Consider the following 13,384-nt stretch of genomic DNA (forward strand, 5'->3'; position numbering starts at 1 on the left):
CGAGTACTTCTCCAAATATTGCCTAAATTAGTTTTTGGATCCTTATTTGGGGAATGACCTTAACGAAAACGTCAATAACTCGGGAACGTATCATCGTAATGATTTCAAATTTTAGCAGTGGAGTTGTTATAATAAGAGATAAAAAATATGTAAAAATGAAGAAAATCTAAACTCCTTGGTGTAAATTTTGAAATGAATTTAACGTGGAACGACCCTATTATATGCCTTAAAAAAACAAATTAGGAACATATACAAAGTTTTTAAAAGTATAGATCCAATTGATTGGAAAATCAAATATGTATACAAAAAGGTGTAAACACCAAAATTGTCTTATAAAATATAAAGTCGAAGCTACATCACATTCAAATTCTTAACTAACGATGGAGTTCCTGTTCGCAAAAAATTAACTAACAAATACTAGGCAAAGTTTTTTGTTTATATTTCTTAACTTTCTTTTGTCTAAGAATTTTATCAAGTATAATAAAATTGCATTAATCATGTAATATTTGTCTATATATGACAATTTACATTTCATTGATGATGTTAAGGTAAAGTAAAGTGACTTTGAAGTCATCGCAACTTGGTGAATGTTATCAAGGGGCGACGGGACCAGAAAGGTTGGTAGCCGCTGTAACAAAAAGAAAATTTTCATGTGACAACAACAATGTTGGAAAAAAAAATAAAAATTGAAACCGCAAATTATACTTAAATCTCGTAAAAATGACCTATCATACTTAAAAGAAAATAATATTAAACAGATTCTAATTGAAAGGCCATAATATCAAGGTTAAACAAAGTATCATAATTCAAGTGAAGGTTCTAGAATATTGTAAACACTATTGAGTATTTGAATTCATCCTAAAAAGTTGAACATAAAGCCAGAAGTTAACCTAAATATATTCTTAAATTATTATTTATGATGTAAAATTTTTAATGTTCATGTCAAGTCCGAGTCTTTACTAATAAGTAATGTCTGGATCTACCTGTAGTCTCGTCTATGGTAAGATATCCTTCCGCAAAATTTATTCTTTAAACTAGTTACAACACTAGTTTACTTTTGGACTCTATTAACTTAGTGATAGGCGATAGCATAATGTGTATGAAAAGGAATAATGATGACAGCTTTGGTAAATAAACCTATGTTAAGGCATGGAGAACTCTCTCTTAATCAGGTAACGACTAAAAAACATCAGGGCCTTTTTTATGATTGCTTTTTGAACATCTTTATTCACCACTTGAAATTAATCCTACACAAGGTACAAATATATTTTTACACCTTTAGTATCAAAGCTATATCATATGAAACGAAGCCATAATTACTTTATATGTCAGTTTTCCATATGTGTGTAGCTTATGACAAGCAGTTATCATAAAGACTGGGACTATATAACGCATAGAGAACACCTGGCTCCTTCAAATAAATAAAAATATAAATAAATATTTACAACCATTATCATTGGCATTATTTCAAAATGTTTGATATCGTTATTAGTCATTTCCAACTTCTTGTATCCTAATTCCTAATACACAGTCGTCTTTGAAAATTTAAAAATGTCATCATTTAATTGCATATTATAAATAATAATTATTCATTCATCTAGCTATAACTCAACTAATATAAGCTTGTTTATTTTTATTTTAGGAACTTTTATACCCTAAATCACGAAACCTCAAAAAATAATTCAATATTGATTTTTGTTTATATCCTACGCAATAATTTACTTACTTAGATTTGAAAAAACAACGATAAAAAGAAACTTATTAGTATTATATACCTTATTAAAAAATGCGTACAAAACTAATTTTTTGTAGATAAAACAAATATATTAGTTGATTCATACAGAAATATTTCATAGGTCCCCTTGTAATTTCTGATGAATACTATACTTCTGATAAGCACTACATGACTCATGTAATAAATAGTCATAAAACAGTTTTTATGAAACAACTCTTCCCTTATATATACAATTGCAAATGCCAAGTAGTACTCAGTCTCAGTTTTAAAATCGTTAGTACTTGATAAAATAAACTATAATGTCTCAACCAAGTGCCACAAAAGAAGTTAGCATCATTGCTAAAGGATCCGTCAAGTTTGGATTCGACTTATTCAACAAAGTGCTTAATCCTGAAGAAAATGCAATCTTTTCGAGCTATAGTGTGGCAAGTGTTTTGTCCATGGCGAGTATGGGAGCCAAAGGGAACACTCTGAAGGAGTTGAAAGAAGTGCTTAATTTACCAGATGATGATCAAGTTTTAAAAACTGCTTATTCAATCATATCTTCAGTTACAAAATCTGATGAGAACATCAAGCTCGAAATTGCTAATGGCATTTTCCCTTCAACTCAAGTGGACCTCAATCAGCAATTCTTAAATGACTCCAGGAAGTACTTTTTGTCTGAAGTTGAAGCCACAAACTTCATGGACACGGATGCAGCTATAAAGAAATTGAACAAATGGGTATCAAACAAAACACATGACAAAATTATGGACATGTTTGCTGAAGGCTCAATTGATCCATATACTGTAAGTATTTTAGTCAATGCTATATATTTTAAAGGAAACTGGTTGGAAAAGTTTGATTCAACTCTCACGTCAAACAAACCATTCTATGTATCACCAAATAAAACTGTACAAGTTCCAACCATGTTTAAAAACATGGAATTTGCATCTGAATATGTTGAAGATTTGAAATGCACAATATGTGCTCTACCATATCAAGGTGAACGAATGACCATGTATATTCTTCTCCCCAAAGAACGATTCGGACTCCCAGACGTCGAGGCAAAGTTATCTTCGGATGCATTTGATCCTTCCATACTTGATAAAATTACACGCAAGGATGAGAAGCCTTTACATTTACCCAAATTCAAGATTGAATCAACTCATGATATCAAAGCAGGTCTTGAGTTACAAGGAGTAAGCGACCTATTTAACCGGACGTGTGACTTATCAGGAGTAGCTGGTGCTCCCGGAGATATATATGTCTCTAAAGTTATTCAAAAAGCAATGATTGAGGTTAATGAAGAAGGGAGCGAGGCCGCTGCGGCTACTGCTATGCAAATGGTTCCTTGTTGTTTGATAATAAAGGAGCCAGTTGTAGTGGATCATCCATTTGCATTTATGATCAAGGATAATTCAACTGGACTAATTCTATTTTCTGGAAGAGTCGTAAATCCATTATGTTAATTTAAAAAGTACAACATAATTAATGTTTTGAGTTCAGTTTATTTATCAAATAAATATTTTCATGCTAAATTGCTTTGATATTACCTTAATTAAAATTACTGTGACTAACTAAATTTATAAATAAACTAATTAAACTATTTGTAATGATTAGGACATCTTATAAATAGATAAGAAGTCTTCCATCAAAGGGTGAACTCACTTTCATTTTGAATTCATTCATATGACTAATTATAGTTATCAATTTAAATCTTATCTTGATACGTAAGAAGTTGAAATAATTAAAAATTGGGAAATCATTGATTTAATCACATATAACTCATAAGTAATTAACGTTAACTTCAGACAAATATGACCCACACTATATAAATCTGGTATTTATGACCAAATGAATGAAATAATATATTAATATTACGAGTGACAACTATTAAAAACATAATCATATAAGAATATACATATATTCTTAAGAAAATGCATTTAAAAGGTGGGATTAACATTGTATTAACAAAATAAATAAAAATAAAAATCTATCAAATACTGAATGAATTAACTATAAAATAATGGAGGGTCTTACTTTTTAATATAAACTTTACTATATTGATCCAAAAGAAATACTTTTATTCAACATATAATAATGTCATCGATGTGAATATACATCAATTGACAAACAAGATAATGGAATTCCCCACATCAAATTATCAACTCTATTAATTACACTTTTGCAAAACATGACTTTGGAATTGATTGACAACTTAATGATTTCACCTTCACAACAGGATCTCGGAATGATTAATTCCATTTTATCTTGTTATGTATTATTTAGAAGTTCTTAAGTTTTGATTGATCCATCAATGTATATATCCTTCCTATATCATCATTTCGTTTAAAAAGTCACATTAAATAATAATATTTGGTAGTGTTTTTAATTTCTTTTCTTTCGCCAGTTGATTCTCTCCATTATATTTTTATATTCGTTTTCCTGCACTAAAGCGTAATACCATTTCGACAAGAGTCCTTAACATAGATAAGCCAATTTAGTATTCTTTATGTTAGCTCTACGAGTATACCATTGGAAGGATTGTTTCTCGGCAAAATGTTGATATTATATCTACCAATGCAAATTTAGTTAAACAATTAATTGATATTGATTTAAAAAAAATAATTTAGTTATCCTTCACTAACTAAGTATTGACTAGTTACGTACTTCAACATATATTCAATAATTAGAGCGTTTTTACTGACTTTTTAAATTACATCCTACTAAAAGTAAATAAGTAAATTCCATGTTGTGTTGGAAGGCTATTGTTGGATGGTTACAAGGACTGATTTACTAATCAGATGTAGGGCTCTTACCCCCCCCCCTTCAAGTCGTCTACCCCCTGAATCATCTCCCTTTCAGTATTTTACCCCCAATACAACAAATAGCAACCATACGACCTAACATTCAATGTTTTAACTACCATACCAACTTAACTATTAATTGTGACGTTTGTATTAGTGATGTATCAGACTTTACTGGACCTCATCACTTGTCACCTCTTGAAAGTTAAAGAGGAGTTTTAATTAGCTATAAATTTATTTTTGATTTATTAATTGTAATTAAAATAATTCAACTTAGGCCAAGTGGGAAAGTCCACGGAAATTTTACTAAAGACAGAATTGCTCTTATTCCTAAAAAGATGTGGCAATGAATATTAAAAATTGGAGACCGATTACAATGCTAAATGAGAACTACAGAATTATTTCTCGCAAATGAAATGGAACCAATCTTAAATCCCAAAATAGGAAGGGATCAAAAAGGCTCCCTCAAGGGAAGAAAGATTTCTGACATTTCAAGAAATTAACAATGTGTCATTGAGATTGTACGGAAAAGGGGAATTTTTGGAGCTATAATTGCTGTTCACTTCAGCAAGGCTTTTGATTCAATTCTACATAGTCGTCATGAAAGGAATAAAAAACTCTTTCCTAATAAATACTTTAATGTTGTCAGTGCTCTTCTCTTCAATGGAACATCAGTTGCCTCTATGGGTGATAGGAAAAGAGACTGTATTTTTAAATCCTTGACATATTCAGATGCAAATTCCATATCTTTAAACATGGTCTTAATTTGAATTGTTTTATTTGGTGATACAAAGAATGGTTTGCTTGACGTGACAATTGAATCAAAATTTTCCAACCAGTTTCCTTTGAAATATGCATCATTAACTTAAGCATTTACTGTGGCTGGATCAATTAAGCCTTCTGCAAACATGTCCATAATTTGGACATGTGTTTTGTTGGATATCCATTTGTTCAATTTGTTTATAGCTGCATCCGTGTCCTTGAAGTTTGTGGATTCAACCTCAATTTAGGACTGAAGACTGCAGTCCCGTCCAGTTCAGTCCTAAAACTAATAAAGTTCGGTCCTTGATGACATCAATCAGTTTTTTTAAGCAGTTCTATTACTGACTAAAGCATTAAACCAAGTAAAACATCGAGGGCCGTTAGCCAGAGGAAATAGTATGGTCAATATGTTTCATAATATTTTCGGAAGATGTCGCTGTTCTATGACGTCTCTCATTTATTTATTGTACGTACTATGTAGTTCTAATAAGTTATTGTACGTATATAATTTATCTAGTCTAAATATTTCATATTTATATATTATTATTAAGCAAATTTGAAACAAATTACTCCAATATAGTGGGTCATTGTAGTGTCCGAGTGTGCAAAAATAGACCTGAGTTAAATTTACAATAGCTTCAAGGAAACGGTTTTTTTTTTAAATATCCCATCCCCAAAAATACAGAAGAAGTAAGGAAAAAAAAAAAAAAAAAATGGATATCAAATCTTAAATATCTTCCAAATTAGAATCCTACTAACCATTCTGTATATGAAAATCACTAAAGTACAGGAACTCATTGACTTGACTAATTCACGAGAGAACAGGAATGATTCTCCAAAATGCTTGAAATAATAATAACTCGAGCGGGAAAAAAAGTAAATTTTGAACAAGATATTTTTTTTCGCTAATAATGACGATAGCCTTCGATGCGCTACTTTGTTTAATGATTTAGTACTGAAACTCTTTAAGACTAATTAATATTATTTCTTGTAAAGAAAAATTAAAAATAAATAAGCCCTACTCCCTAATTTTATTGGCGTGTGAAAAAAATAACGTCCTTCATTAAAATTGATGGTTCATAAAAAAATTAGGAGCTATTTACTTGAAAATTTAATCGTTTATACCAGGTGTAATATTTCCGATTTGTTTTTTACGAAGCAACAACAACTTCATTTTTGAGCAAAATATCCATGTTTATAACGCGTGATATTACTCAATCACGTGACCAGCAGCTAATTGATACTGAATAAATCAAAGTCCAATTTGTCACAGAACTGTTACAATTTCTCAAAACCAATAATTGATCCATTTGTAGAACTTGAAAATGCTGAAAGATATTTTTACTTCCGTCAGATTAGACATACATATACAAAAATGCGTATATCTAAAAAATCATATTTGGTATTTCTGACTTAAGATTTGAATTTTCCATACAAATTTGGTTCAGAAAACATTTATTACTTTTAAGAATTGGAAACTGGATATTTTAGCAATTTTGGCAGTGAAACTGGGTCCAATAACAATCCATGTCATAAGCACTATATCCCCATTTAATAAAGTCATATAACAGTTTTTAAGGGACAGCTCTTTGCATATATATATATATGTATCCCAATTCCTAACATGCAGTCCTCTTTGAAAATTTCGGAACGTCACCATTTAATTAAATATCATAATTATTAATTCACATGATAATTGTAAATATAATATAACCTTGTTTATCTTTATTTTAGGAACTTTCAAACCTTAAATCACGAAACCTCAATAATTTTTATGTATTGATCGTTGTTGATGATATTCCATGGATAATTACTTACTTAGATTTGCAAAAACGATAAAAAGAAACTTAGAAATATTAAATATCTAATGAAAAGAAAGTACAAATAGGATTATTGGTTAATCAAAAAAACCTATTAGTTGATTCTTAAAAAAAATTAATTGGTCTCCTTATAATTTCTAATGAATACAACTAATAAATAGTGTTTTGTGAGTCGTTATTTATTTGGTAACGTACCGTCCATTCTTAGGACGGGTCTTATCGGTCCTTGGGACAGGTCATAAGGATTGTCAGTACTAGAACTGCTTAAAAAACAAAGCTGATTGACGTCATCAACGACCGAGCTGTATAAGTTTTAGGAATGATATGCAGGACTGAACTGGGCCGGACTCAGAGTGAACTGGACGCACTGCAGTCTTCAGTCATAAATAAAGACTGCCATAGTGATAAGCACTACATGAGTCATGACTCACGACTCATGTAATAAATAGATATAGATGTAATAAATATCTCTTCTCTAATATACAATTACAAATGCCAAATAGTACTCAGTCTCAGTTTTAAAACCGTTAGTACTTGATAAAATAAACTATAATGTGTCAACCAAGTGCCACAAAATAAGTTAGCTTCATTGCTAAAGGATCCAATAAGTATGGATTAATCCTGAAGAAAATGCAATCTTTTCGAGCTATAGTGCCAAGTATTTTGTCCATGGCGAATATGGGAGCCAAAGGGAACACTCTGAAGGAGTTGAAAGAAGTTCTTAATTTACCAGATGATGATCAAGTTTTAAAAACTACTTATTCAGTCATATCTTCAGTTACAAAATCTGATGAGAACATCAAGCTCGAAATTGCTAATGGTATTTTCCCTTCAACTCAAGTGAACCTCAATCAGTAATTCTTACATGACTTCAAGAAGTACTCTTTGTCTGAATTTGAAGCCACAAACTTCATGGACACGGATGCAGCTATAAACAAATTGAACAAATGGATATCAAACAAAACACATGACAAAATCATGGACATATTTGCTAAAGGTTCAATTGATCCATAGACTGTCCATATATTGTAAGTGTTTTAGTCAATGCTATATATTTCAAAGGAAACTGGTTACAAAAGTTTAACTCAACTCTAACGTCAAACAAACTATTCCTTGTATCTCCAACCATGCTTAAAGAAATGGAATTTGCATCTGAATATGTTGAAGATTTGAAATGTACCATATCAAGGTGAATGAATGACCATGTATATCCTTCTCCCCAAAGAATGATTCCGACTCCCAGAAGGCGAGGCAAAGTTATCTTCGGATGCATTTGATCCTTCCATACTTGATAAAATTATACGCAAGGATGAGAAGCCTTTACATTTACCAAAATTCAAGATTGAATCAACTCATGATATCAAGGCAGGTCTTGAGTTACAAGGAGTAAGCGACTTATATAACCGGACGTGTGACTTATCAGGAGTAGCTGGTGCTCCAGGAGATATATATGTCTCTAAAGTTATTCAAAAAACAATGATTGAGGTTAATGAAGAAGGGAGCGAGGCAGGCTGCTGTCACTGCAATGCTAATAGCTCCCTGTTGTTTAATAATAACGGAGCCAGTTGTTGTGGATCATCCTTTCGCATTTATGATAAAGGATCATTCAACTGGGTTCATTTTATTTTCTGCAAGAGTCGTAAATCCATTATGTTTATGAAACAATCCAATACATTATTTTTGTTCAGTTTATTTATCTATTAAATATTTAAATTCTTAATGCAGAAATTACTATACTTTAATTAACATTACTGTGACTAACTAAATTTATAAATAAACTAAATAAACAAGTTGTTATTGTTAGGAAATATTAACATTATATAAGAAGACCAACTTTATATAAATTTGGCTATACATAGATATATTTAAAAAGTAGCAATTAAAAAAAACAAAAAACATTTTAGTAATAAAATAAATAAAAATAAAATTATAACAAATATGTATATATTAAAAAAGTCGAATACTGTATGAATTGGCTATTAAGTAATGGTGGGCCTTATTTTTCATTATAAACTTAAACATAATTTCATGATTCTTTAAGACAATCAGTATACTTAATAGTATTTGGATAACCACTTTCTCTAAATAGGTCATTTAGGATACATTTTTTTTTCAAATTAAGAAAACTGTTCACCTTGAACCTCCTATGGAGTATAAATCAGTTTTATATATATTATATGAATTAAGTTCACAAATTTTGATATGATTTGTGTTAACAGGATGGCATTCTCCATTTCCAGGATTAGAGGATTTTTCAGGGACAAAGTTAAATCAAATCCCAATTTAAAAGTGGACTCTGCTTCACCAAAACAAAGAATTCTTAGATGTTAGTATCCCTGAGTCTGTTGTTTTGTTCATTCGATAAATTTTTAATGGACAATTTGCTGGAAGCAATTTCACGAACCTCAGTTGAAGAAAATAATATAAATTTTGATGTTGCATTAAGAGTTGTAAGATCAGAGCATTGACGCAGAGTTCCGTAGACTATGATCCCTCTGGTATTTTTAACAAACTTCAAATTTTCTTCATCTGCAGAAACAGATGCATCTAAAATCATTTTCTGGATAATGATTCCACCATGAAATGTCCATTATTACTATGAATAGTTTTTGCTTTGTTTTTTTGTAAATCTTTTTATAAAATATCATCTATCACCTGACAATATTTGTGCAATTTGTTTTAACAAAATATATAATTTACGCAGAGATTATCTCATTTCCTATTGAATAAATATTGAAAATATTGACATCACTGAAAAATGGAGAACAGCTATATCGATGAAAGTTAAATTTATCTTACAAAAAAAGGGCTCCTGCATAGGTTTGTTTTTAATTTCAACAAATAAGTAGCTTTAATAAGGAATACCCCCCCCCCCTTAATAGGAAATTCGTTACGGCAGCCCTCTGTGCATTTATTAACTATTTAATATAACAATTTCTGAGGAACAATGTGGGAGTCTGAAGTCATAGGTATATGTGGGGGGTATTCCCCATTAATCAATATTCATATATTATTGTGTCAATGAGTTCTACTAATATCTAAAACTCATTCACATTGTCGAGGAAGGTTTTCGGAACTTTTTCATTATTCAAAATCAGTCAATTCCCTCGATTAGATTGTATACGCTTTTAATGTTTATTTTTCAACTCTACAGTGTGATAGCATTACGACTAAAGTCCTTATAACAGAGAATCCATTTTTGTATGACCTATGCAGATACTTATTAAAAGCGAGATTTACTACTGAATGTGACTCAACTCAACTCAATATTTCTACGATAATGTAAGTCAGTAGTCAATGTCTACTTGTAGATGTGTTAAAAAAGCTGTAGCTTATACCAGTTGTATTTTACTCCATGGGAGAGCGGGAATTTCTATGTAATGAAAATAAATTCAAGTAACGACTAATCCTATTTATTTTCCAAGTGGTACTTCCAGATCATTTTTCTATTCAACCCTTATGTTATTTAAACTATCATCTATCACCTGACAAAATGCTGCACTGCCCATATTTGATCAATTTAATCCTATCACTTATATTTTAGAATCCTAACAATTGTAACTTTTATAATTTCTATTAATTATAATACTGTCTAATATAATATTAATATGATTAATCAATGAATCATCATTCAACCCTTTGATCCTCTCTCTCCTTTTTAATTCTCTATTAAGATTTATGTTATATATATTGTACATCCTTTGCCAAAAAATGATTCCCAACTTTAACAGATAAAATGTTCAACCTAAACTTTACTTCTCATAACTTTTTTGTAATTATCTTGTGAAAAAAATGTTAAAGGTAAGGTTTGTAGCAATTCCAGGCTGAAAAATATACACTACCCAAGTTTTTTTAATCAAAAAGATTTATATTTCAGTTTAAAAATATTGTCTTGGTGGAAGATATATTAATTGTAGCACGTGACTTCAGATAGATTTTCTGATGCTGTTGAAATAAAAATGGAGTAATATAGTACAAAGCCAATTAAATTTTGCCATTTGATTTTTAGACATAAGAAATCACATTCCCCTAGATGAGGTTATGTGATTGACCCTTGGTTCACTGTAGAGCTCATTGGCATCACAATATAATTGTCATACCATTTTTAAGAGGTTTGTTTTGTTTTTTCAAAAAAAAAAAAAAATAATAAGATATCAACTTTTTCTATCGCTAATAACTCCGCGAATTCATTATTTTTTTTTCCAGTTAACTATTCCGTTTGATTCGATTTACAATTTTATGTAATTTTTGTTTGCTTTGATAGCTTTACTATATTTAAAAACGAATTTTTAAAATTTGCCTTTTAAAAATAGTTATTTTTTGTACACTTCCAGAAGCCTCCGGTAAAATATAAATATGATAAGGTAAATTTTAGAATTTTGTCTATCTTTTAGCAAAATTTAATAAAAATCAATCAACCGACATATTCATTATTATACTTACAAAATTGTGTTTTCCAAATCTCAAATTTATATAGCCAAGAGGTATAAAATAACTAATTTAACTATGACTACGTATTTTAACACTTTTAATACATTTAAATTCGAATTTTTAAAATTCATCAAAAAAAAGTTAATTTTCGTCAACTTTCAGAAATCTCCAGTAAAATATGGGTATGATGTTGTAAACTTTAAGACTTTGTTTATCAAAAAAACAATTCTTTTTTAAAATCAATTGACTGACATAGACATTAATGGACTTGCAAAATTGTGTTCAAAATGAGTGATAAACAAAATATGAAATATAGAAGAGATGTAATGACGTCATCTATAAAAAAAACCTTCACTCGAAAGTGGGATGTTAATAACTTAGTGTTTATCCAACAAATAAAAGCCTATAGTCAGTTTGGTATCAACGAAATTCTTCACTCAATATACATCGTAGGAATCTATTTTAGTCCTTGATTCGGTTATAATTGATTTTTTGTAACCTATCCAAAACAATAACATTGAATTAATTAAAGACACAGAGGAAAGAGGAGAGATTTTCCAAGGGAAACCATAATGATAAAATTACTTTATTCAAAGAAAATAAATATTTAAAATACTAGCATCTCTGAAATCAGGAGAAACAGTTTGACAAATAAAGTTAGTTACTTCCTTCAAATCAAAATTTTTTGAAATCCCTTAAAATAATTCTCTACTGACTTCTTAAATGTATTAAGTATTCACTATTAACCCATTTATGTTAAAAACGTTGTAGGGGGCGGGCGCTCATCATACCACACCAAAAAAGAAGAGAGGGGAAATTTTATTAATAAAAATAGTAATATTAACAAACAATCGTTTATATTTTCACAGTGGTACTTTTAATCCATTCTTCCAATTTATGCAACCAACTTGTTTTTTTTTCAAATAGAATATGAATTATGATATAAATTCAGCCACTCAAATGACGAAGTTAGTAGTCTATGACCAAATAACACATCGTCATCTTTATTTTATCACGTAACCTTTCCTCCAAAAAGAAACAGAAATAAGGGCAGAAATCATGTGGTAATTAGTCAAATAAGTCAATCATAACAACTGCTATACACCTTGTATGTACTCCTAGACTATCACCATCATATATTATTTCTTCACCATTTTAAAAGATATTTTGTAATGTTTAAATCTAAATTGTATTTTATTAGTTAGATTATTATAGTAGTGCTTAGTAACATTTTATTAAAAGCGTAGCTTTTAATTTGTATTACTATATGATATCCAAAATGTATTCATATAAATAATAACATGGACAATATAAATATATTATAAAGTACGAGGGATCTACAAGAAATTGTAGTCCTGTCCTTTAGAAACGGAGCATAAGTAGAGTATAACTTATTACTTTGTGTATTTATGAAAAATAATACATTATGAAATAGCCATGACGTATCCAGCACGATGAGCAATCGACAAATGACAATAAAATACATAGGGTATTTTTGTGTTAGCGAGGTAACGCCATAGCCCATAATATAGGGAGACTTGCATCTTATTTTCATACTTACCTTAGTAGGTAAAGAAGAAAAAGAATAAGATGAAAAAACTTTGAATAGTATTATTTAGTTATATCCTAGGATTGAAGGGATATGTTAAGTCATTAATGAACCTTCTTCAATACATTTATTTTAATTAAGATAATATAATCAATTATGTTAATATTATTGCTATATTTTTAATGAATAAATAAATACTTATATTGCTAGAAACTTAAAAATATTAAATGAAAATCAAATAATAAGCATGAATGTGAAAATAAAACAAATCATATAACTTGTATGCACTGGTCCCATT

At 29.6% G+C, this 13,384-nt stretch overlaps 1 protein-coding gene, 1 long non-coding RNA gene and 1 pseudogene across 2 annotated transcripts; 2 read left to right on the plus strand and 1 right to left on the minus strand.

The window, feature by feature from the left end:
- Nucleotides 1-1,708: 1,708 nt before the first annotated feature.
- LOC121126008 (leukocyte elastase inhibitor) lies at nt 1,709-3,323 on the plus strand. The gene has a single exon (XM_040721287.2). The coding sequence runs from the start codon at nt 2,035-2,037 to the stop codon at nt 3,184-3,186; it is 1,152 nt and encodes a 383-aa protein (XP_040577221.1). The 5' UTR covers nt 1,709-2,034; the 3' UTR covers nt 3,187-3,323.
- Nucleotides 3,324-5,626: 2,303 nt separating this feature from the next.
- Nucleotides 5,627-9,813, plus strand: LOC121126177 (leukocyte elastase inhibitor-like; annotated as a pseudogene).
- Nucleotides 9,814-11,617: 1,804 nt separating this feature from the next.
- Nucleotides 11,618-12,693, minus strand: LOC139906538 (uncharacterized). The gene is made up of 2 exons (XR_011782145.1): nt 12,285-12,693; nt 11,618-12,036 (listed from the first exon to the last, which is right to left on the minus strand). It is a non-coding gene; the product is annotated as an uncharacterized lncRNA (long non-coding RNA).
- Nucleotides 12,694-13,384: the final 691 nt, after the last annotated feature.

Source organism: Lepeophtheirus salmonis, chromosome 11 (genome assembly GCF_016086655.4).
Source record: "Lepeophtheirus salmonis chromosome 11, UVic_Lsal_1.4, whole genome shotgun sequence".
Taxonomy (NCBI): domain Eukaryota; kingdom Metazoa; phylum Arthropoda; class Copepoda; order Siphonostomatoida; family Caligidae; genus Lepeophtheirus; species Lepeophtheirus salmonis.

Coding starts and splice junctions, on each gene's coding strand:
- LOC121126008 (XM_040721287.2), top strand. CDS start 2,035: ATGTCTCAACCAAGTGCCACAAAAGAAGTTAGCATCATTGCTAAAGGA.